Raw genomic sequence first — 22,926 nt, 5'->3', positions numbered from 1 at the left:
GAATCAGATTTCTCCAGAATGGAAAGGGAAACTGAGGAGCCGTCAGAAAGAAAGCTTGAAGGAATGAACACTGTTCAGGTGGAGCTGCATACAAATCAAAACCTGGGGAATGTGCTGCTTACTGTAAAACTGAAGCTGATTATATACCAGTAGCTGTAAAAGGGCAAACATGTCTGTGATAGAGTCTGGTAGCACCACCCAGAGGACAAATGCCGCCGAAAGTTTAAACACCTTCCCTCCTGCGGAAAATGTTCAGTAGGCCTCCTCCTCATCACTGGGTCAGAGGCACATCTTGTAGAAGAGTTTGTATTTACAACATTTATAGGCACCTGACTGATAAATAACAGTGATAACAGGTATTACTATATGGTTTTATTATTCACACATGTGACAGACAGACAAAATGTTACATGAAAAACACAGAAAGATGATGAATATGACTCCCTCTCATGGGCTGGTCTTAAGAAAAACAATCCACTTCCTGAAAATATGTTTTGAAATAAGCTTCTGCTATCAGAGGATTTAGCAATAAGCAAGAAAAACTGAGAGGAGGATGGATTCATTTCCCCTGTTAAGACTTTTTCTTCTTTCTTTGACACACGCAGCAGCTGGACTTCAGTCATCTGGTAATTATGGAAAAAAAGAAAATGTTTTCATGTTAATCTGTTGTATAGTTGATTCAGGATATGATTTAATAACTGTTAACTTCTCCGTGTTGATGTATTATATAGGGTCTTGTAAAAGATTGAAATTTTCACAATTAAAATGGAGCTGCAACCAATGATTAATCTGCTGATTATTTTCATTATTAACTGATTAGTTGTTTACTCTATAAAATGTCAAATAACTTTGAAAAATGCTCATTACAATTTCCAAAACCCAGAGACTTGTTTACTATCATAAAACAGCAGATCATCACATTTAAGAAACTGGCACCAGCAAATGTTAGTTGCTGTTAGATAGTACAAATAATACTTCATATTCATTCAAACATATTCATCAAACTCCTGAGCTTTTGAATAACTTGAATAATAACTTGAATAATACATGCACATCAGCTGCGTTTACAAATAGATTCAGTCCATGATGGAGGGTTGAGACCTTCCCACACCTTTAGTTTTCAGTTCTATTAGTGGACATTGTTGTGACACAAGTACATTTGAAAATTGAATTCTTCTTTGTCTCCTCCAACAGATCATTTCATGTTTTCTACACTTGGAGATCGTGTTACTTTGCCATGTTGCATACCCTCTATTGAATCCTGCTCCTCTATTAACTGGAACGTGTATGGACACGTTAAATCAGATCCTCAGGTGGTGAAGGCCGGAAAGGTGACGGCTCCAAACGACCTCCGGCTTCGTCTCTTAAAGGACTGCTCTCTGGAGATCAATCAGCTGGTGCTCAATGATGCACGACAGTACTCTTGTGACAATGGAGCACTCAATTCTAGTGTTTCGCTTCAGATTCTTAAAGGTGAGTTGTCTTGGTACTTCAGTTTATATCTTAAATAAGTTGATGACAGTATGAGATGATTTGATTTTTCTTCTTATTCACCAGTTACTGAGACTCATGCACAAAAAGACATTGAGCTTCAGTGTTACCCAAGTACATATGTAGGACAGGGACAGTGTAGTACAAGAGTACATTTCAAGTGGACTACTGAAGATAATACACCATTAAATGGAGGTAGATTTCAACCAGAAAATCGCGGTCCTTGCCTCTCTCAACTGAACATCGCTAAAAAAACGACAGACCATCACAGAAAATGGAAATGTCAGCTGTTTCAGAATGACACGCTCAAAGCCACCGCCAGCTACACAACAACGGTCAAAGGTACCAAACTAAACTTCACTCCAGATGAAAGATGTGGTTTAAGATGTGCAAAGTGTAACCCATTGTTCCCTTTCCCCTAGATGGCATAGAGGAAGTGTTCACTGCAGTGGGTGAGTCAGTGTCACTCTCTTGTGGCAACACTTCCTCTCTCGGGGTGAGTGGCAGTGTGGCGTGGGCTGTGGGTGGAAGGCCGCTGACAGATGATATCTCACCTTGTAAAGGCCAGTGTCATGTGAATACAGACTCATCACTGGTCATCAGCAAAGTGAGCGCTCTGCATGCTGGGGACTACAATTGTTCAGAGTCCGCTGATCAGCATAAAGTGTTAAACAGAATCAGGCTGCATACCCTCGATGGTGAGTGTGAAGGAGTGTGCCAAAAACAGACCATAAACTCTGACCTACTTTTTGCACCATTACTAGTAAAACATCTCTTCTCATGTTTGTCCTTACAGTCACTTCAGAGCATGGTCCAGGAGGAGATAACCTCACTCTGACTTGTGTGCTCACCTGCTCTGTGAAATGTGAAAAAGACTTCAATTTAACTTGGTCTGAAGGTGGCCAAAATAGCTGGCAGAGTGAGTTAATGCATGAGAATAACACTCTCATAAAAAGGATATTTGTCCCAGTTAGGTCAGTGACATCAGATGAATTAACCTGCATGGCGCGTAGAGAGGGCGCCGTGGTGGCATCAAAGAAGTGGCACACCGTCAACTGTAAGTACGCGCCATGCTATTGTTACCTTTTCTCCTAAATACAACCCAAACATAAACACACTTATTTCTGATTTAAAATGACAATCGTTCATGTCTACAGCTCTGCAAACACTTGCGTGGTTAGCCCTTCCACTGGGGCTCCTGATATGCATAGCTGCTGGAGGACTCTACATGTACATGAAGAGAAAACACAACAAGGATGCAGGTACTGAATCTGGCAACCCAGTCGACCAGAGTAAATGTTGGCAATGTATGTTTCTGCAAACCACGGATATGTTGGCACTTTACGTTTTATATGTTCCAACTTCATGTTTCTTTTTGTGCAGTTGTCCATTTTATGTTGTGACAGTGCTGTTGCTTGTGGTCCGGTTAGGTTGAGGCACAAAACCACTTGGTTAGGGGTAGGAGAAGATCTTGTTTTGGCTTACCTGCTTCTGTTGCCACAAACAGAGCTGTAAATTGACCTGGTAAAAATACCCGGATTTCGACTGCAAACTGTCCCACCATCTTGTGAAAAATCTCCTGTTTTGTGGCCACAAACATGGACAGAAAATGACTAGACGTCTCATCAAAATATCCAGTGTTTTCGCGTTTACAAATGTTGAAATGCCACCTGAAGAGTCAATATCGATCAATGATAGACAATGAAATGTCATGCCACCACAACCCCTCCTCCTCCTGACATTAAAGCCAGCTCATATTGATGTAAAATGACACGTACTGTGGAAATGTTGATATGATGAGTATGAAAAGTACAAATCTAACATATGTGTGGTTTGCAGAAGCTTACAAATGCAACTTTTTATTCTTCTTGTATAGGAATGTTTTTGAGAGTTGTACTGAAGATGTAATAATACCTGACTGACTAATGTTTTCCTAACTTTCTGTTGCAGGAAATGAACAATCAAATATTGGAATGGTAAGAGGAGATGCTAAAGAAACAATAACTGTGCAAGATAAGCTGTTAAAATCTTTGCTTTAGGTTTTGTTGTCAAGCTGCTCCTAATACAATACCTCCCCTTCCCAGACTCATGTTTATGACGTGATTGAGGATGAAAATAATGAGGAACTACACCAGCAAGGAGGAGTCAAACGAGACGCTTTCACCACCACTGACAGTTTCTATGATTTATTACAGGCTGTTTACTAGAACTAAATAAAGGAGTTTTTCCCCTCTCAATTTAAATCTTGTTCATCCCTCTACAGATATATGCATTCAAATCGGATGAAATGAAATGATTTCATGTCACTATATCCTTGATAAAATGAAATAATACAGATGATTACATGTATTAACACAAACAGGGCAATAAGGGGAAGTCTTTTCAACAGTCTTAGACAAAGCAGTGGGTATAATTTCCACATGACACTTTTTCCACAATGCTCAAAATAGGTCACAGTTGCTTATCCTTGCATCAAAAACCCAAGCACTTCACAGTTTAATAGATGTTACTTGTCTTTTAAATACTGCATAAATGTGAGCCGGCAATCCAGGAAGGAAAATCTTCTTCCTCTTCTAGACTGTAAATGACTAATAATTGACTGCAATGAAGAAGAGAAAATTGTTATTTGGCTATTTTAATATGATGAGAACTTTGTAACAGCAGTGATGATTTCAGAATTGTAAAACTGCTTACAAGTACACAGGTTTTCATCCTCGAATTCATCGCTCAGACTGTCGACTTGTTGGCTTGCAGGATCTGTCAGATAAAGGCATAAAGTTGTGGATTTTTCGAAGTGATAAAGAGAGTCACAGAGGCTGGAGTAAAGGAGGTAGTGAAAGAAAAACATGGTGCTCACCCTCAAAACCTACAGTCTCATAGCCATCAAAAGACTCCGTGTGAGTACCTGATGAACAACGGGAGAACATGAAGCCATGCTAACACTTCATTGCTATCAAAATAATAATAAAATGAAAGCTTTTAGTCAAATCAAACCTGCTGAATGCCTCAGGGTTGGCTGTGCAGCTGTCTGGGTGTTGCGTCTGCGGTAAATGAGTAGTCCTGTCAGTGCTGCAGTTATGGCGACCACAATAATGACTGAAGGCACAGCTGCAGAAAAAAATGCACTTCTCCCCTCCATCCTGACTTTAAACATAGTCTCATTGGCTGTCATCGCTGAGGGAGACAGGAAGGAAATCTGAGCAATCACAACACAATATTTAACAGAAGATCACTGACGCAACTGAAGTTTCTGTTGCAGTACCTGGAACTGTTGTGGCCACAACTGCATTTTCCACCTCTTAAAGGGAATATAAAAATTTCACAGGAGTCATTTATGATGTCATTTGTTGTCAGTGATGATATGTTAAAATCTGCTATAAATCTTACCTTGGAATTGTAGATTAATGTCAAAGCAGCGCTGAGTTTGTCCAGACATATACGTACATCTGTACCAACCACCATCACCGTAATCCACAGACTGGATAGCTAATGATGTCCCATTAATTTCAGCCCTTTCAGACTTGATGGATACTGGGTTGGGTCCTTTCAGCATCGCCCAGGAGACATTTTGGGGTCCTTGTTGTCCTGATGTCATGTCCACTGGGCAGTTTAGGTTGACGGGTGTCCCAGGTGCTGCTTTCACTGCTGGAAGGGCTTTGCATTCTGAATGAAGGGAGATTCATGTGATGATAATTGAAAAAATAAGGCAAATAAAAAGGAGAGTAAAATGTGTAATCTTACCTTTAACTTTTAAAGATATGTTTTTGACAAGGACACGGTCCCAGGCCAGCCAGATCTCACAGCTGTACAGTCCCTCATCAGATCTTTGAACTTTTGTCAGCAAAAGAGACATCTGTCCGTTTCCATCAGCTTCCCATCTTACACGTTTAGCATCTGGGGTCTTGCGTGTTTTAGGCCTGGAAAGGATAACCTTCATCTGATGGTTGTGTGTGGCATACTTTATCCATCTGACTCTGTAGCAGCTCTCTGGATCCATTCCAGTAGAATTAAAACAAGGTAGAGCTACGTCTTCTTCTTGAGAAGCAACCACTGGGAAGACATCTTTAAAATGATGAGAAACAAAGTTTAAGAATAAGAAGCAGAGTACATATTGTGTATAGGATTTTTATATCATGCACACTAAAGTATTCACTGCCAGAGCTGCAAGGTAGTTCATTTTAACAATAAATCGCAAACTTTTGAAAAATATCATTAAATAGGAAGTGCATGTACGCCATCTTTTAAGGTCAGACACAGTCACATTTCTTTTGTCTGGCTACAAAAAAAGAAAATGCATCATGAAGAAATTATTGAGTGACTTACTCACCTCTGCACTCTGATATGACCATTAACTGAACTAATAACAGGAGACCCTGCGGATAAAAAGCTGCCATCTTCAGTGTAATGCAACCGAGTGGTGAGACAAAAGATTAATGACTACATGACTTTTTCTCTGTCTCCACCTATTCTCAGTTCTCTTTAAGTCCCACACAATTGTCAACATGAAACTATCTGTGGGACAGTCAAACACTAGTTAGTCCTTTCTGTTTTTTATTTGCCACTTCATTATGTGTCCAACAGAGCCACCTTGTGGCAGGAACACGACATTACATCAAACAGACAAATGGCCATAAGAGCACAAAGTTATTTATCACAGGAGTTTCCAAGTCTGACCCCGTGGGCCTCCCCTCACACAAAGCTTGGAAAAACTGTTCCTCTACCCCCTTATTTACTTACATTCCCAATGCCTTTGGGTCATGATCATGTTTTTTATTCTATAGACACTCAACAGTTGAGCCAAAATAGCCTGGGATTGTTGTGTGACCTAACTTTAGACGACACCAGATATATAAAAAAACAAAAACAAGAACGTCTGTCATGATGTATTTTTTAATTTCTGACTCTAGGAAAGTGGGAGAAATGGTAAAACTCCCCAAACCTACTCGCTTGACTCCTTTAATCAAATCACACACAATTAGGTTGTATGTAATCTCCTTTTGAAAACTAATGTAATAACTAATGCAGGAAATGTTCCCTTTCATTCACTGAACTTCCCTTGAAACTGTTCCACCTCCCACTTAAAGCACAAGCAACATTATGTAACTTCTTTTTACCTTAAAGTAAAAGCTTCAGTCATTTTGATGGTACAGTGTCTTATAATAGGGTGAATGGTGGCTCTGTCTCAGCCACTCCGCTGTGTCCCCCCCTCACTTGTTTCTGCACTAAGTTCTTCAGTGAGAGGGTAGGATCACAAAGCATTTTACACTTTACGGGAATACATCACACATAGCACTAACTGGCACTTGTTGAGAAAACTATTATCTGGTTTTCCCCCTGATGTCCTCGGCCTGCTCTGCCTCAACCTTGTGATTTTCAGGGAGTTTCCTAAAAGCAACCTGTAACTGCAGCATAGTGTAGCTGTGAGTTAGCTGTTCGCTGACTCTGTTGATGTTTTGACAGCCAGGAGGAGGTTTTCAAGTCCAGCAGCCTCTACGGACTCTGTGACTGAGGTGAAAAGAGAGGACGTTGACGGAGGAAGCTAAGAGGAGAAACACATTGTCACAGAAATGTGGGATTCAGAAACAATAGGGGACACCAAATTGCACAAAATACAAAACGTTACATAATGTTGCTTTAAATGTGAGTGGGGGAAAAGTGAAAGAGCAGCACTTGCTCCTCCCTCATTACCACCAGTGACGTGCCCTTGAGCCAGGCATTTAACCACCAGCTGCTTTGCACTGTGGCTGGCAGCCCTCACTGTGGCTGCGCTGGGCAGCTTCTCAGCGTCATTGTCTGTAACTGTGCTAGTTTGAGGATTTCCTGACAAAAGAGGACACATCACTCTCAGTGAAAGTTTGCTGAATAATAAGTTTCCAAAAATATATGGGACTTTCTTCCAAACATGCCTTATAAGCAGATTGTTTCTGCAGAGTAGTGCGCCTTGCCTTCTAAAGTCACACTTCTCCTTGCTGCACCGCTCTTCCTTCCTTAAATAAAAAGTCAAATTATTTTTAAACTCATGGATTTACCTCACTCTATTAATCGACTGTATTAAAACCAACACATTTGAATGAGCTCATCGTGGCCACTACGTGTGTAAAGTTCTATTATTAAGTAATGCAACATGCTTTTTTCCCACTGTGGTGTAAGTCAGACTGTGTGCAATGTTATGATGTGCATCCCCCACTTGACCTCTGTTTGCAGCTGCCTTAAATACGACAGAGGAACCTCACTAATGCTAACCAAAGCTTCACTTCCTCTTGTGGCTCGATTAAGAGAAACGCCATCGTTGCTATTCACACTCACAGTGTTGGTTTCGCAGGCAGCTGTCAGCACTGTGCTCAGAAATGGACAGCACAGCTCAAGGTTAGTTTGCTTTATTTTCTGCTTTGTTAATAAAAGATTGTATTTGTATTTATGATTTGTACAACTTCTGTGTGTTGGCTGTTTGTCACAGGAGGTAAAGCATTTGGTCTTCTCAAGTCTCACCAGGAAGAAAAATTGAACTCTATCAATGAGGTGAGTTCATATCAGGTTACAATCGATGTAAATGTTTTGATTAAGCATTTCTTCTACACACACGGGCTGGACACAACAGCTCGACACCTGTTTGATACCAATAATCATTCTTTATTCTTTAATTATTTCTGAATTATCACTTCCCTGCAGGCTTTTCTCTCAGATCCCCAATATGCAGAAGAGGAAGACCTCAGCTCAAAGCTTGAAGCATTTAAAAGTGAGTGTTTTTTGGCTTTAGGAAGTTGTTTTTATCATTTAGTGTACAGTCATAAGATTTGAAATGAGATTATATTTGCTTGTATTACAGAGAAATACATGGAGTTTGATCTTAACGACAAAGGAGAAATAGGTAAAATTGCACTGCCCCTAAAATATCTTCTGCTACAATTAATTCACAGCAGTGCTTTTTTTCACAAAGTATGGATAACCACTGCTTACTTATTTACTTTCTTTGTGCTTTCACTTCTCTAGATATTATGGGTTTGAAACGAATGCTGGAAAAACTCGGATTGGCCAAGACTCACTTGGAGCTGAAAAAGATGATGTCAGAGGTCTGTGGAGGAACATCGAAAGAAACTTTCGGCTACCACGACTTCCTGAATATGATGCTGGGAAAAAGAAATGCAATTCTAAAACTGTGAGTGAATACTGGGTAATACAGGGAAATGGCTGGAGAGTTGTTCTGTGGCCCAAAGGCCCAAAGTTGGGGCACAGGAGAATTAGGGTTCAAGGAAAATTAAGTAACTAAGTGCCTATATTATCAATGAATAAATACATGCTGGATGCATACATTTGTATGAAGCAACTAGTGATGTTGATGTACTTTCACCTAAATCTAACTGATAACACTACTAGTTTGATACCAAAAATCAACTTGTGCCTCAATTTTAATTCATAAATTATAACCTAAAAACAAAAAATGTAAATGGTCTCAGGTATCTGGTGACAAAAGTAAAGTGAAAGATGTAAGTTTAAGTAGTCTCTACTGTCTACTGTTTATGGTACTGTCTTGTACAGCAGCTTACATGTAATTTTTTATCATTTTAGGATCTTGATGTTTGAAGGCATGGGAAAGGAGCAGGAGTCCAAAGATGCGGCACCACCTCCTCGCAAAACCTTTTCAGACCTGCCCTGAGGAAGACGCCCTCCATCCCAGCAGGAAATGACTGTCATGGACATTTTTTGCTTAAAAATATTCATGTCAATACGAAACTACAATTTTAGGAAGTAATGTTATCTACGTAAAATGTTTTTGCATTCCCTCCTGTGTGATTGTGACTACAGTACAGATTTTCCACATGATAGGCAACTCGATACTTTGTAAGTCAGCCTACTTCCTCTGTAAGATGTTGCATTAGTTCAACAACAAAACAACCTAGTGATGTTTGAATCTACATAGGAGTGGTCAGACAAAACTGTTGTAATATCACTTGGTTTTTATGTAAGATTTCCAACATTTACGCCTACACAATGAAAATGTTATGTTGCCACAGTTATGTTGGAAATTCATTAAAAAGTGAATAGAAAAACATTTAATTTTGTTCCTGTTCTGTCTAAAAGGGTTAAATCAAACACACTTTATACTCATTAGTTAACTTTCACTGTGGCAGCCTCTGAGAACATGCGTCATGAGGAACTTTATTTTGAAAACTGTGAGTGACCGGAAGAGGGATTCGTCATCCATCCCGGAAGCGACGACAAACTAGCTAAGCTTGCAAATTGATGTGTCCACTAATATAGAAAAAGGTGAGAAAAAATGACTTTCTGTAAACAGTTATGTGCTTTCAGGAGACAGCTGCATTGCCTCTAAATACATATTGCAGTTACAATGTTTAATTTCCACGCTATCTGCATTATACGTGCTAATGCTAACGAATGATAGCAAGCGAGCTAACGTGTACTCAAGAGCTAACGTGGCTAGGTAGCACGTCAGAGACGCAAACTCGGTGCAAATCGAACATTATTTGCAATAAAATCACATTTTTGTTCAAGGCCCCCGAGGTAGTAGCTTCAGTTTGTTGCACCTATGTTACAATAAAATGTTAAATCTATGTTTGTAAAGTTTACATCTCCAGAATTTGCCGGCTTTTAGCTGTTAGCCAACCAGCGAGGATGTAAAATGAAGCCACTGCAGCTGTGTTTTGGTTTGACAGGAGGATGAGCAGCTCAGAGGAGGTGTCCTGGATATCCTGGTTTTGTGGACTGAGAGGGAATGAGTTCTTCTGTGAGGTTAGTATCCAGTATTATTCTTAAACTTGGATTGTAGATTAGGACCCAGATTTAAATGTGCATCTCAAAATAAAAAGGTAATCAGAATTCACAGGTATACAAAGGAAAATACAAGTACACTAAAATGTATTTCTTTATTTTAATTTTTTTAGATGGGCAATGCTTGCATTTAATGGAGGTGTGTGGCTTTAACTGACTTTTTACATCATACCAAAGCATAAACATCACATCAGATTGTTAGACTGCTGAACACGTTACAGACACCTCAGTCAACTCAAACCTAATCATACATTTAAAGCTTTCACTGTATGAAAAAGAGCTGCATGATATAGTATAGTAGCAGAAAACATATTGCAATTATTTTTGACAGATATTGTGATTGCACTATGATTCACGTTTATTGAGAATTATAATTTTTGCGTCACAAATTTCATTTTCACTGACAAAAAACGAATAAAACCATGATGATGTGACATTTGTTGTATGAAATTAACATGTTTTCTTACTGGCGAGAAGATGTGTAGACCAGGGCGTCTCTGCAGCTCTACAGTGCTTCACTATAAAGCTGCTTTGTCGCACATTTAACCTCTATAAACAAAATGCAGCTCCTGTGATTTGGATATTGCACTTGGCCATCTTGCTTTTTCAATATTTTGATTATTTGTGCAGCCCTAATATATGCATGTTTATCATTGCACACTGCCATATGTGCTTCATTTGAATTCAAATTAGGATATTGACTTTAAAGGTCCAGTGTGCAAGACTTGGAGGGATCTATCGGCAGATATTAAATATCATATTCATAATCATGTTTTTACTGGTGTGTAATCACCTAAAACTAAGAACCGTTGTTCAGCAGTTCAGCAAAAGCAATGTTTCATCTCTTTATGGATGATATGACAAATAAATACACTTGCAAAGTGTAACAGTACTACATACATTTTCATTGGCCTTAAGATACCTGTTGATTAGTTTAACACAAGTGATCTTCTTTCCAGTTTATAATGATGTGTGCCATTTGGTGGTCTCACATGAAAACTTAAGTTTTTAGTCAAGAGCTGCCTGTCTTCTTCCCTCTGCTTTTTTGCTACTAATCTTTTCCACTGGAGCACATGAGGCCTTCTCACTCTAAAAGCACCTTCGTGAGACGTGAAAAGAAAAAACACTTCAAATAAAAAAATGGTTTGTCTGACAGGTTAGCACCCACGCAATCCAATTCTAATTTTAACTCCTTGCTTTCTCCATTGGCAGCGTCTGAGTAATCCTGTTAAGCCCTTGCGTAATGCTTCCACATCGGTGCGCTGAAGCAATCTGCTGTAACTGTAATTAATGCCATTAAAAGCTATTCATCGTCTTCAATCGTGTGTTACAGGTTGATGAAGACTACATTCAGGACAAGTTCAACCTGACGGGTTTGAATGAGCAGGTGCCTCACTATCGCCAGGCTTTGGACATGATTCTTGACCTGGAGCCAGGTGAGAATATCAGTAGCAGTTCCCATGCGAAATGAAATAAAGCAGAGTCAATACTTAAACTGCCTAATCCCTTTATTTTGACAGATGAGGAACTTGAAGATAACCCCAATCAGAGTGACCTGATAGAGCAGGCAGCAGAGATGCTCTATGGGCTCATACATGCACGTTACATCCTCACAAACAGAGGCATTGCACAGATGGTAAGATGTGACTTAATAACTGCTTCATAAATTCTGACTCACTCTGTGACACTGATTTCTAAATTTGTTGCTCTCCGTAGTTGGAAAAGTATCAACAGGGGGATTTTGGTTATTGCCCCAGAGTCTATTGTGAGAATCAGCCAATGCTTCCTATTGGTAAGTCTGACTTTTCTTTACCTACACAAGACCTGCGCTGCACCTTTGACCTCTGTTAGTGGCCATGAAGACACACTCAACAATCACCGATCTCTTGTCTGATGTAGGTCTGTCAGACATCCCTGGAGAAGCAATGGTGAAGCTTTATTGCCCAAAGTGCATGGATGTTTACACCCCCAAGTCCTCCAGACACCACCACACAGATGGAGCCTATTTTGGGACGGGGTTCCCCCACATGCTGTTCATGGTGCACCCAGAGTATCGTCCGAAGCGACCAGCCAACCAGTTTGTGCCAAGGTGTGTTTGACCTGATGCTGTTAACTTTAACACCTTTATTGGTGTGTTTTAAACAATTGGCAACCAAAAAGATAATTTTGCCTGAGACCTGAGTAAGGCTGGATATTGAAGTATGTCTAGTTCAAATTAACATTGAGTACCTGGTCAGATTTGTCATCTTTACATCCTAATTAAAATGTATTTTTTATTTTTGACTGTTCGTTTTGGTATCAGTCCTGAAACTCAGGTATGGTATTGGCACTAGTATGAAATCATTTTCTATACAAAAGCAGCAGCGGCACTTGAACTCAGAGAATTTAAAAGGCAATTCTTTCTGTTCAGGAAGTGATTGTATTTCTTTCTTCTTTTTTCAGGCTATATGGTTTCAAAATTCACCCAATGGCTTATCAACTCCAACTTCAGGCTGCATCAAGTTTCAAGAGCCCGGTCAAGACAATTCGCTAGAACTCCGCTTTGATGAACCCAGTGGACTGAAAGACTTTTGTTTACTACTTGTTTGAAGAAATGGATTATATAATCCCAGTGAATGCCTGTACAGTTCCCCAACCTCACCTGTGTTGATAGATTCAGACATTTCATGTCTTTAGTGAAACAGTTACAGATGAGCAGGTTAGTTTTACCATATCAAACATGTAATTATTCCAGAGGGTCAGACTCCTGATACTTAATAATTGATGTAAATTCATCTTTCACATTTCTGAGACAGAAAAGTGGCTTTAACTCTGATAATGAAGGCTACAGTGTGCTTTGTGGCTCAGTTGCAGAGGATTGAATGTAACAGGAAATCTTGCCACCAGCCCACGACAGGTTTGCCTTATCTGCGATAGTCAGTCATTTAATTGCATCAAATATGAACTTTTTCTGCAGAATAGATTTTGGAAATCTGCATAAGATTTAATTCTGTTAACATGAAGGATTTTATTTGAAAATAGCAATACGTGTAAATGAGGTCAGGTGCTATTTCCAAGAAACAATGAATACCAAATTAAAGGTAGAAAGTAAGATCTTGTGCTAAAAATGGACCTATGTTTGATTTCATTTTTTTTTTCTGTGACAGTATTTTCCTGATAATCCTGTATTTGTAGTTTCATCATGTTTACATTATTACAATCCGGACAGACGTGACATTGTTGATTGAACAAGCAGCAGCAACATCTACTGTGGAACAAGTGAATGACATTAAATATTTATTTCTTACCAGGATCTCATCCTTTTAAAGTTGTATGCTTCACACATAAACAGCCCAACAAAGTGCGAAATGATGCATGTTTTATTTTTTCATAAAAAGACAGGGATAATACACAAAGCAACAATATTTTCCATTGTCTCTAAAAACTATTTTCTTCATGTGAAAGTCTACATTTTTCTTCCAGGAGAGGTTTCTGTTGTTTTTCCATGTAGCTACAATACCAATGGCTTCTTTCTGGGTTAAAAAAGTTTGCTAACAAACATGCTATCTAAAAGGGATTTGTATATTTTAAGCATTTTCTCTTCTATGGAAAAGTACAGAGAGCAATCTATGTAGACTATGTGGTAAAAAGGCTTTACAAACTTGGTTGATAACGATTGCAATATTTAACATTGTGACATCTCTAGTGGAAGCCTGGAAACCAGCTTGTGTTGAAACATCACAGTACATCAACTCACACGAGACGGTTCCTACTTTACAAATAAATTACTGTATAGTAGTAGAACATGTATAAAAAGACAACTTGTGCTCCTATGAGAGAAAAGCCACATATACTGGGACAGCTGCCTTCACACATGTGGTTACTGTGACAGACAAACTTTGTATTTATTGACCTCACTTGGCTGAGCATAAATGTACATTTAAAGTAGGGATGGATATACATATATGGACATTCCTCATACAATCATGGAGGTCTGTAGTCTTACAAAGAATATCAAAACCTGAGATAAACAGACCAAAGCTTGTAAAACTTTTCTTATCAACCAAATATATTCAAAGCAATCATGACTACTATGCTACTGAACAAAAACTGAGGGAAGCACTCTATTGTCACGTGTAAATGTGAAAGGTTTGATAAACTTGGTGGCCTACAAGAGGAAACGAATAAGAATGATTCAGGGTGTCAGGCAAGACAGGTAAGCAGGTCTTAGAGACCTCCAAATTCAGTAAACAGCACAATGGCAACCTACAATTTGATGAGCAGATGGATGTGAATAACTTAAAAACCTCAAATTTGTACAAATACTATAAAAGCATTAATTCTATAAAATAGAGAAATATTTCAAAATAGATCAATTTTTAATTCAAACTTTACAATAATGTGTAGGCTACTGGTTCTTGGCTGGTTAGGGAAGAAAAGATTTGACGTGTTTTTGTTTTTTTGTACCTGAGCAGTGAACAAAGCCAAACAACTGTCCAAATTTGAGCACAGAATATCTTTGTTCACATATCAATGCGAGGTATGTCATTTCATTAAAAAAAAACAAACATGTAGCTCCTGAATTAAATAGACAAGTAAACAACAACAACAAAAAAGAGTTCCCTTGAATGTAGTCTTAACGTTCCCCTAGCAGCACCAAAGGAATAAATGCTGATCATGGTGTCTAAACTAGGATGGAAACAGTGCATTTGTATAAAATCAACAATGTAAAAACCACTAGGAAAATAAAAGCATTTAAAAGCAAACATAACTGAGACCACTCAACTGAAACTGCTGTTTTTTAACCAACAAAAGTGTATTACTAAGCTTTTTTAACACCTGGATGACAAGCAATGAACAGCTCAACTGAAAAAAAGAAAGAAAACAAAGAGGATCTACTAAAATTCATCTACTCAGTAATGCTTCATTTATGAGATATTTCTTTTCGGATGTGTGTGTGCGCATATACAGCTGGTCACTGCGTGCTGAGTGCTGCACTCGGACGAAGGGATGAAAGGTGGAGAGTCAAACGATTAAAAGCAGGTGGTGATTCAGTTACAATGCCGATGCTCCGCCATCTTTCCCCTGAAATACAGACATTATGTGCACTTGTGTTAGTTTTAATATGAATTGACCTAACCAAACCCTTCATTAGATAGATGGTATTTAATGGAATAGTTAGACATTTTGGGAAACACCACATTTGGGATCGATACCACTCTCATGTCTGTCCTTTAACTATGAAACCTTTAAATGCACAATATGTCATTTCTGCCACTAGGGGTCAAAACAATGAAAACAAAAAGACGTAGTTTGATGTGGTGAAATATCATGGGATTGTGGGAGTTGCCTTCATTATCAATCTACTTCTGCCAATGAAAATCTGTGTGACATAACTGGCATACAGTAAATGTTCATGGATGTGCTAATGGTTTAAATTATTATTTTTCCCTGAAAGTCCCTGGAGGTGGATACAATTACAGATTTCTCTGGGTTGGAACATTGCTGGAAACATTTGGGATAATGTACAACTCAATAAAATGTATACCAAACGTCTAGTTGCTTTTAGTAATTTTAACATTATGTATGTTATGTGTTCCATATTATATCTTTAACTTTAAGTGTAAAGAAACAGTCATCGTGGCTCCATGAAGTCCCTTCTCCCTGCAAAGAAACAGTATGGCATACAACCTCCTGTAAAACCACAACTTGTCATTTTTACAAATTGTTTTTTGATTAAAAAAAACAAAAGACACAATAACGTAACAATTAAAGAGTTATTGACTTGCTGGTAGGTAAATATCTTTTAAACTTTGGATACAACCAGGCAGCTGTTCCTCCCTGTTTCCAGTCTTCATGCTGAGCTACGCTAAGCTAACCTGTCCTAGCTGTAGCAACATATCTACAGGACATGTATGAGAGTGTTATCGATCTTCTCATCTTACTCTCAGCAAGACGGCAAACAAGGCCATTTCCCAAAATGTCAAACTATAACAATGTCCATTATTGTTTTGTGTCATGGGCAGAGGATTTGTACCTTATCTTGGTCAACATCAGAGTCTGCAGTTATGACGATTCTCTTCTCCACACGAGTCTCCGAAGATCCGCTTTTCACTACCTGGTAGAGGGAAGAAGAAATAAAACTGAGAAGCAAATAAAATAAAATAAAATGGCATATACAATGAGCAGGATAGTACTGCTGACCTTTGAGATGTGAGTAGTAGTGGTGGTGACTGTGGTGCCACTGCTCGTCTCCGAGGTAACAGTCTGGGACACAGCTGTGATATCTTTGTCATCTGTCACATCGTCTGTCACCTGAGAAAAAGACAAAAAAAAGGTAGAGTGAATAATTATATTTTTTAAATATCAGGATTCTGAGCTCAGTGCTGCCTCATGCTGATTGTGGAGCCCCTGGCCTGGTCACCCCAGACCTGCTTCCTCTACAGAGCTGATATCTCCCTGCATGCAAACTGACTGACTATAGCTGAGACAGATCTGGGCTGAGCAGGTCCTGGAGCTCCATACCTTTGAAGACTCATAGATGAAGGTCTTGGTTGGGACGACAGGGACCTCTGTGGTGGAGATGCCACTGGATAAGGAGTTGGAGACAGCTGTGATGGTGACTGTCTGGGTCTGCACCAGAGGGGGCTGTGGATGGGAGTATAGCCCCATGAGCGGCTGTTTAACCAGACACTTTGCACCTCAAGCAACCAGTTTGTTTCACACCATGCATTCCCTTTAAGCCGCAGCCTGTGAGGTCTGATTTTCACTGCAACAGCCCTTTCTTCTCACCAAATTTGCTTCAATTAGGATTTTTGCAAAGAATACAATCACCTTGTTACTTCCATTCCCACCACCAGCTGCTACAAAACAAACAGAGAAACTGAAAATATCAAGCCATAAGTGGGTTTGAAAGAATGAAAGTCAATGTGTAAAACACAACGGTTTGTGGCAGAGAAGAATGTGCTAGTGTCACAACTACCCATCACCATAGTTGAGAACTTAGCACACCAATCTGCAACACCTCTGCAGCAACTGCAGTTACAATTAAATATGAGCAAAAATTACACTGCGCTTGATAGGCTACCTTTGCAGATTCACACGCTTTGATTTGCAATTGTGCTGCAAAGGAGTGAGCAAGTGTGGCAGCCTTGAAATCACAAAGAGGCCAAGCAGAGACAGAATGTGCGTCACCCTGAGGGGGTCAGGAGGCTACCTGGAAGCAGCGTATGACCTGTGGACCATCGCTCCTGAAATAGGAAGCTGGGGAAGATCCAACGATCATCCCAGAGCGCTCGGACACTTCGGGACATGATTCTTCTTCCTCCGGGATCTCATCTAAAGTTCGACAGCAGGGGTCCAGGGAGAGAGGCAGCTGCGCCATCTTCACCTCTACGATGGGCACCAGGGAGGTCTCAAAAACTACAACCTCGTCCTGATCACATGACTCTTCCTCAACTGGAGCACCGTGGGCTTCGACACTATCAGGCTCACACTTGTGGCTCACAGTGGGACTCGGTATGCCTGAAAAGCCCAAACGGCTGCTGGTTTCCTGAAGTGCAGTCTTTGTCTCTGAACCATTGCAAAGGGGACTAATGCACACACGCTAAAAAAGACACAACATATACACTACATGATCATGGGTAGATGAAGTATTTCCTGAGATTATAATGAATGCATGTTAATATATTGAGTACAGTATCCATTTTATGAGGTACTACAGCTCTGTAGGAAGACAACGACAAACCTTTGGCTTATTTTAGATTTCACGTGACACCACAGATTAACAAAACTTTATTGGAGACCATGTATGTGCCTTCATGTCCACAATTTACCCTCCTGACACATGCTACAGCAGGTTACCAAATAAGATGGATACTGAATACAGGTGTTGCTCCATATTGTTTATTTCATCGAGAAATAAAGTGTTTTTTTTGTGCTACTCACACTACTTTTGTTAGTCATCAACTCAAAAAATAATGAATAAACTGAAACTTAAATGATAAAATTCTTGAAAGGAACAAACAGTCAAATGAACTGTATATGGAATGCCTTTTATTCTTTGGTCAAAATTGATTGTCAAAAAGTCATGCAACAAGGAATCTATTGCAGTTGCTACATACCGCCTTGCAAAATACTGGTGAGGGACAAAGAGTTTAAGAAGAATTACATTTAAGCTGCCTCGAGGTCTCTCATCACAGGAAATACTATTGTGGCAAAGATTATTGATGTTTCCCGGTAACAAGACTGTCATTTTCTAGTGCTTACTCATGTGGCTTCAGGAAAAAGGTTTCTATTTTTGAAAATCGCATCACAGTGATCAAGCTTATCCGAAGACAATATCCTTAGACAACCGACGATATAAATGTACCTCAAATTGTGTATAAAATCAGGCTCAAAGTGACAAGGTCAGACATTAAAAACCTCCAGACAAAAGTCAGTTGCTTGTTAATAATTGTTGATTGGTTGATTTAAAGTCCAAAAGACACCAGATAAAATGCAAAAGAGCAGTGGGTTGATTGTCATTTCCAGTCCTAACCAGTCTTTGGAGAACAGGTCTGTTTCTGGCTTGAGAAACCAGGTCAAATGTGCTGCAGTGGAAAACAGAAGGAACGAAAGTCTTATTTCCACAGAGGCCAGAAAAAAAGGGCAGCTTCTCAAGTGGAGCAGAGGATGATGAGAGATGAAGAATGCTACAGTGATGTTGAAGAGGAGGCGAAGGTAGGAGAGGAGGAGAAGAGAAAAGCTAGAGGTTGATGGCTACAGTAGATGGACTAGGTGCGGTCTCCACGGGGTCACACTCACACCTGTGTGGGGTTTCCGCAGGGTCGAGACGGCCCCTCAGCTGCGTTTGGAGTAGAAGTTCAGCAGGGGGCCGCGTGGGAGGCGGATGACAAACTGAGGGTGGGGGAAGGAGGAGGAGGGGAAGAGAGATGAGAGGGAGGAATTTTGAAATGTTTGCAATGGCCGAAAATGAACTGAACTTGTTATAACTTATTGAAAATACACACCAATCAGCCATAACATTGAAACAATGACCACTGACTGGAGAAGTAAATACCATTATTCATCTCATCACAATGCAATGTCCTGCTGCAAATCCTTCAGTCCTGCATCATGTGGATGCCACTTGACAGGCACCACCCACCCAAACCCCATTGGAGACCAAGTACAAGTACACCCCCTTGCGTTTCTCAGCAAAACAGTGCATTGTAATGAGATGATCAATGCTCTTCACTTCACTGTTCATTCACCTTTTAATGTTGTGGCTGATCGGTGTAAAGAAATGTGATTCTGGTAGCATTTCCTGTTGTCCAGAGCATGGAAATGTTACTGGCACATGCATTTTAACATGCATTTTTCCATGTACAACAATCCACGTTTTTTGAAAAGACAGGAAGTCATCCACATTTGTAACATCTTTTTTTTTAAAAAGAGATGATTTTTCTGAATTTCTGAGGCAGAACTATCTCAGTAAGCTAAGAATGATTTAGTTTACTGAGATAGCCATTTTCGTATCAAGGAAAAATTATATTTTTTGCAGTTAACACTAACTTTTCTCACAGGAGAGGCTTGAATTCTCTGTCACTACATAACTGAAGGTTAAAGGTCCAGTGTGTAGGATTCAGTGGCATCTAAATCTAAATCTAAATCACAATGTTTCTTAGTTTCAGGTGATTACACTAATGAAAATATATTTATAAATATTATATTCCATTTCTGACAACAGACTCACAGAAGTCGCCCTTAAATCCTACGCAGTAGAGCTTTAGGTTGAATGACAAGCTGGCTTGTAAAACTGGGCCTAAACAGTATCTTCTCACGGCTAGGCAGACAACATTTGACCGGTGTTGTATTGTTGACATCAGGCTTTTTTTTTTTACATATGCGATCTGATTCATCTCCTCACTACAGACTTGGAGCTGTCACTTTTGCTTCGCTTTGATTTCAGAGCAACTCTAATGCATCCTGACAACATGATGTACCGGCCACATTTATCTCTCTTATGCTGCACTTGAGTTAATGACTCATCAAAAGGCATCAGAACGAACCTCCGTTGTTTACACTATTTATGTGACAGCAGCTCAGATAGAGTGGGGGCATGTTTCTATGGCTATGAATAGCTTTCAAGTAATGTTTTTATATTAATACCAATGAGATACAAGTATTCTAGTTTCATACTGTAACCCAGTGATTGGTACATTATCATCTACTACAGTGAGAACTGGGCTGCTCATACAACTGTGAATGAAGTGTCTTCATGAAAACAAGCAACCAAAAAGGTAAAAGCAGTGTGAAAAAGAGCAAAGTGTATTAAAAGAAGAAAGAAAGCTCATCAATGAAGGGTGGGGAAGAGGATAGAGCGAAAAGGTAAATTCAGCTCAGTGTCATGACGTGCAAGAATTCATAAAAGGGTCATCTCTCAGTCATGCAGTAAACTTTCAACGTCAGGTCTGTCAGTCATGCAACACAAACATGTCAGGGTTCAGAGGCATCCAATGCAGATCAGATAAACCACAGTGAGTTCTCAGAGAGTGGACGACCTCAAAGATGCCTCGTCTCACATCAGAGACCAAATGTACAGACCCTGTTCAACAAGTCCAGCTGCATTCTTCATACGCATGCATGTGTTGCACAGCACATGCCATTGCCTTGAATAGGTCTGTACATGCACACACAATCCATTAAATTGTAAGAGAACCAGGGAAGAGCCTGATCCCCACTTCGGTCAGTTTCTGTCATTTTAACATACTCATCATGTAAAAATAGAATATGATCAAATGCAAAAATTCAATGTTCGAAGTTACACAAAGTTACACAAGATGTTAGCAAGAATTTCAGGTTCTTCTGTTCCATTACATTAATCCATGCACACTGCCCACACGAGTGCAGTCATTTTTTTCAATCAAGTACAATAATCTCAGAGCAGAGCCATGGAAAACAAATATGATGATATACATATACCTATGTATAAATACAACTTTAGCAAAGTTAATTCAGGAATTAAGTCTTCATGACAGATTTTCTAATTCAGTTTTAATGAGAAATATTGATTTGTTTGCTCCAATTCCTGAACTGACGGACTTAAAATCAACTAAAAAAGGATTTGGATGAAGGGTATGTTCAGTGGGAGACTTACCCCATCTGCACTGGGAAGAGGCTGACCATTGATCCCCAGGGTGCGGAACGGAGAGTGCGTGGACAGGCGCTTGTCCCACTCACTGGGCCTCTGCTCCGGGAGGGCTTCCATGAAGTTCCTCTTCAGCTCGCTGATGCTGGCGTGATGCTTGAGTACATCCTCGTTAGGCTTGTCGAAATCCTGTAAGTAGGCAAGTCGAGTGGGAAAAAGAGGAGGGAGGGTGCAGGGAAGGGGGAGCCCAGGAAATTTGACAGAAGCAAGTGGATCAGGAAAACAATCCGGGGAGGAAAAATAAGAAGTGGGGATGGTGAAAGTTGGATGGGGAGGGAAAGGGAAGGTGAAGGATATGTTCATAGTTGGGAGAGATTAACAAATGGGAGAGAATAAAGAAAACAATGTCAGATTATGTTTTTTTAAGCAATTTGTTTTGATCAATTGCAGATTAAACAAGCAGAAGCATGGTTAATTGTTGATTCTACAGGAACATAAATTAGAGGGGGGCATTGATCTAGATGATCATACTATGTGGATTTTGATAGATTATCAGCGACTCCTTTTCAGAATCAAAAGCTGATTCATGAGACCAGACTTTGGTTCATAAGGGAAAAGATTCAGGAGATTCAGAGGAGTCGGTGCCATGATTTATCAAAAGTTGATTATCATTTGGACAGGTGAACAGGTAGGCGCTATAAGCTAAACAGCACAGCATTAAGGGTCTATTTCATAGCTTTAGGCTTGCAGTGACACACGTCGTGAACACAGGCTGCAAATCAAACAGCAGGACAGGTGATGACAGCAGATATGACATCAAGTTGTCAGATGAAGCCTCTGCATAAATGGAAACCTGTTCATTTAACACAAATGAACATAAGCAACAGTAGCAGCAGAGATTTGGGAACATTTAGCACCAAGTTGATCTTTTTTGAGAGCTAATGACACCCGTTTCACCAAACATACTGAAGATGATGATCTAGTCAAAGAACAGAGGTGTTTTTTTAAATGATGTGGTGCTAAAGAGCAACTTAATGGTAAGTGTTTCTCCAAACGCCATTCCTTTCAACACAACAACACAAATTATTTTTGATTTTTATTTATATGGTCAAAGCTTTAATTCCCATAACTTCTGAGGAAGTGCAATGCATTACTGGCATGTTAGAAAATGAGATGGCAGTAGAAAGAGCAGAAGCAGGAACAGGAGAATACTGATGATCTGGAAAAAATATATTTCTGATAAAAATGGAGCTGCTTGTGAATCCTGGCTTGAAGAATATCTTTCTGTCCCTGCTTAGCTTAAACGCTAGGTCATCAGCCACAGGGATGATTGACAGGGACAAGTATTCTGACCATAACCCAATACCTATTTGTTGTAAGTTCAACAGCACTCTCCTGAAAAAACTGCATTAGAGTTACATTGCCACACAAACACATACTTATCATGTAATCTAAAGCCAATTGTTGGTGCTGATTAAAAAAAGAAGTGTGAATCATGCCACATGCAAGCGTGATATTAAACAGCAGCTTCTTTGTGC

The 22,926-nt window shown here is 39.6% G+C and overlaps 5 protein-coding genes across 14 annotated transcripts in view; 3 read left to right on the top strand and 2 right to left on the bottom strand.

Moving 5' to 3' along the window:
- Positions 1-357: 357 nt before the first annotated feature.
- LOC141011444 (uncharacterized) lies at positions 358-5,903 on the bottom strand. The gene is made up of 8 exons (XM_073484602.1): positions 5,819-5,903; positions 5,233-5,553; positions 4,879-5,154; positions 4,754-4,789; positions 4,486-4,665; positions 4,349-4,396; positions 4,186-4,248; positions 358-4,090 (listed from the first exon to the last, which is right to left on the bottom strand). Exons 1-8 carry the CDS (start codon positions 5,883-5,885, stop codon positions 4,080-4,082), a joined length of 1,002 nt encoding a protein of 333 aa, XP_073340703.1. The 5' UTR covers positions 5,886-5,903; the 3' UTR covers positions 358-4,079.
- On the top strand, positions 544-3,713 carry LOC141011443 (uncharacterized). Its single transcript, XM_073484601.1, has 8 exons — positions 544-626; positions 1,195-1,473; positions 1,558-1,833; positions 1,914-2,189; positions 2,288-2,548; positions 2,649-2,753; positions 3,442-3,467; positions 3,576-3,713. Exons 1-8 carry the CDS (start codon positions 554-556, stop codon positions 3,696-3,698), a joined length of 1,419 nt encoding a protein of 472 aa, XP_073340702.1. The 5' UTR covers positions 544-553; the 3' UTR covers positions 3,699-3,713.
- Positions 5,904-7,731: 1,828 nt separating the features above from the next.
- LOC141011727 (allograft inflammatory factor 1-like) lies at positions 7,732-9,541 on the top strand. Its single transcript, XM_073484985.1, has 6 exons — positions 7,732-7,857; positions 7,949-8,010; positions 8,161-8,227; positions 8,318-8,359; positions 8,482-8,647; positions 9,058-9,541. Exons 1-6 carry the CDS (start codon positions 7,839-7,841, stop codon positions 9,143-9,145), a joined length of 444 nt encoding a protein of 147 aa, XP_073341086.1. The 5' UTR covers positions 7,732-7,838; the 3' UTR covers positions 9,146-9,541.
- A 79-nt stretch (positions 9,542-9,620) lies between these two features.
- LOC141011726 (casein kinase II subunit beta) lies at positions 9,621-13,570 on the top strand. Its single transcript, XM_073484981.1, has 7 exons — positions 9,621-9,756; positions 10,164-10,239; positions 11,612-11,714; positions 11,799-11,914; positions 11,995-12,070; positions 12,178-12,367; positions 12,721-13,570. The coding sequence occupies exons 2-7, from the start codon at positions 10,168-10,170 to the stop codon at positions 12,809-12,811; spliced, it is 648 nt and encodes a 215-aa protein (XP_073341082.1). The 5' UTR covers positions 9,621-9,756; positions 10,164-10,167; the 3' UTR covers positions 12,812-13,570.
- A 49-nt stretch (positions 13,571-13,619) lies between these two features.
- Positions 13,620-22,926, bottom strand: part of LOC141011724 (uncharacterized) — a 32,214-nt gene continuing 22,907 nt past the window's right edge. For 5 of the 10 annotated variants that reach the window (XM_073484970.1, XM_073484973.1, XM_073484974.1 and 2 more), the window contains 6 exons: positions 21,398-21,577; positions 17,474-17,863; positions 16,783-16,905; positions 16,462-16,572; positions 16,295-16,375; positions 13,620-15,342 (listed from right to left, as the gene is read on the bottom strand). In XM_073484970.1, coding sequence (XP_073341071.1) covers positions 15,313-15,342; positions 16,295-16,375; positions 16,462-16,572; positions 16,783-16,905; positions 17,474-17,863; positions 21,398-21,577 — 915 coding nt within the window. In that variant the 3' untranslated portion in view covers positions 13,620-15,312. Of the gene's footprint in view, positions 15,343-16,294; positions 16,376-16,461; positions 16,573-16,782; positions 16,906-17,473; positions 17,864-18,290; positions 19,156-21,397; positions 21,578-22,926 lie in introns of those variants that run through there. The other 5 variants (XM_073484976.1, XM_073484977.1, XM_073484978.1 and 2 more) reach the window with 3 other exon arrangements.

The sequence above is a fragment of the Pagrus major genome, chromosome 17, assembly GCF_040436345.1.
Source record: "Pagrus major chromosome 17, Pma_NU_1.0".
In the NCBI taxonomy this organism is placed as follows: Eukaryota; Metazoa; Chordata; class Actinopteri; order Spariformes; family Sparidae; genus Pagrus; species Pagrus major.
This window is presented reverse-complemented; position numbering and strand designations above follow the sequence as displayed.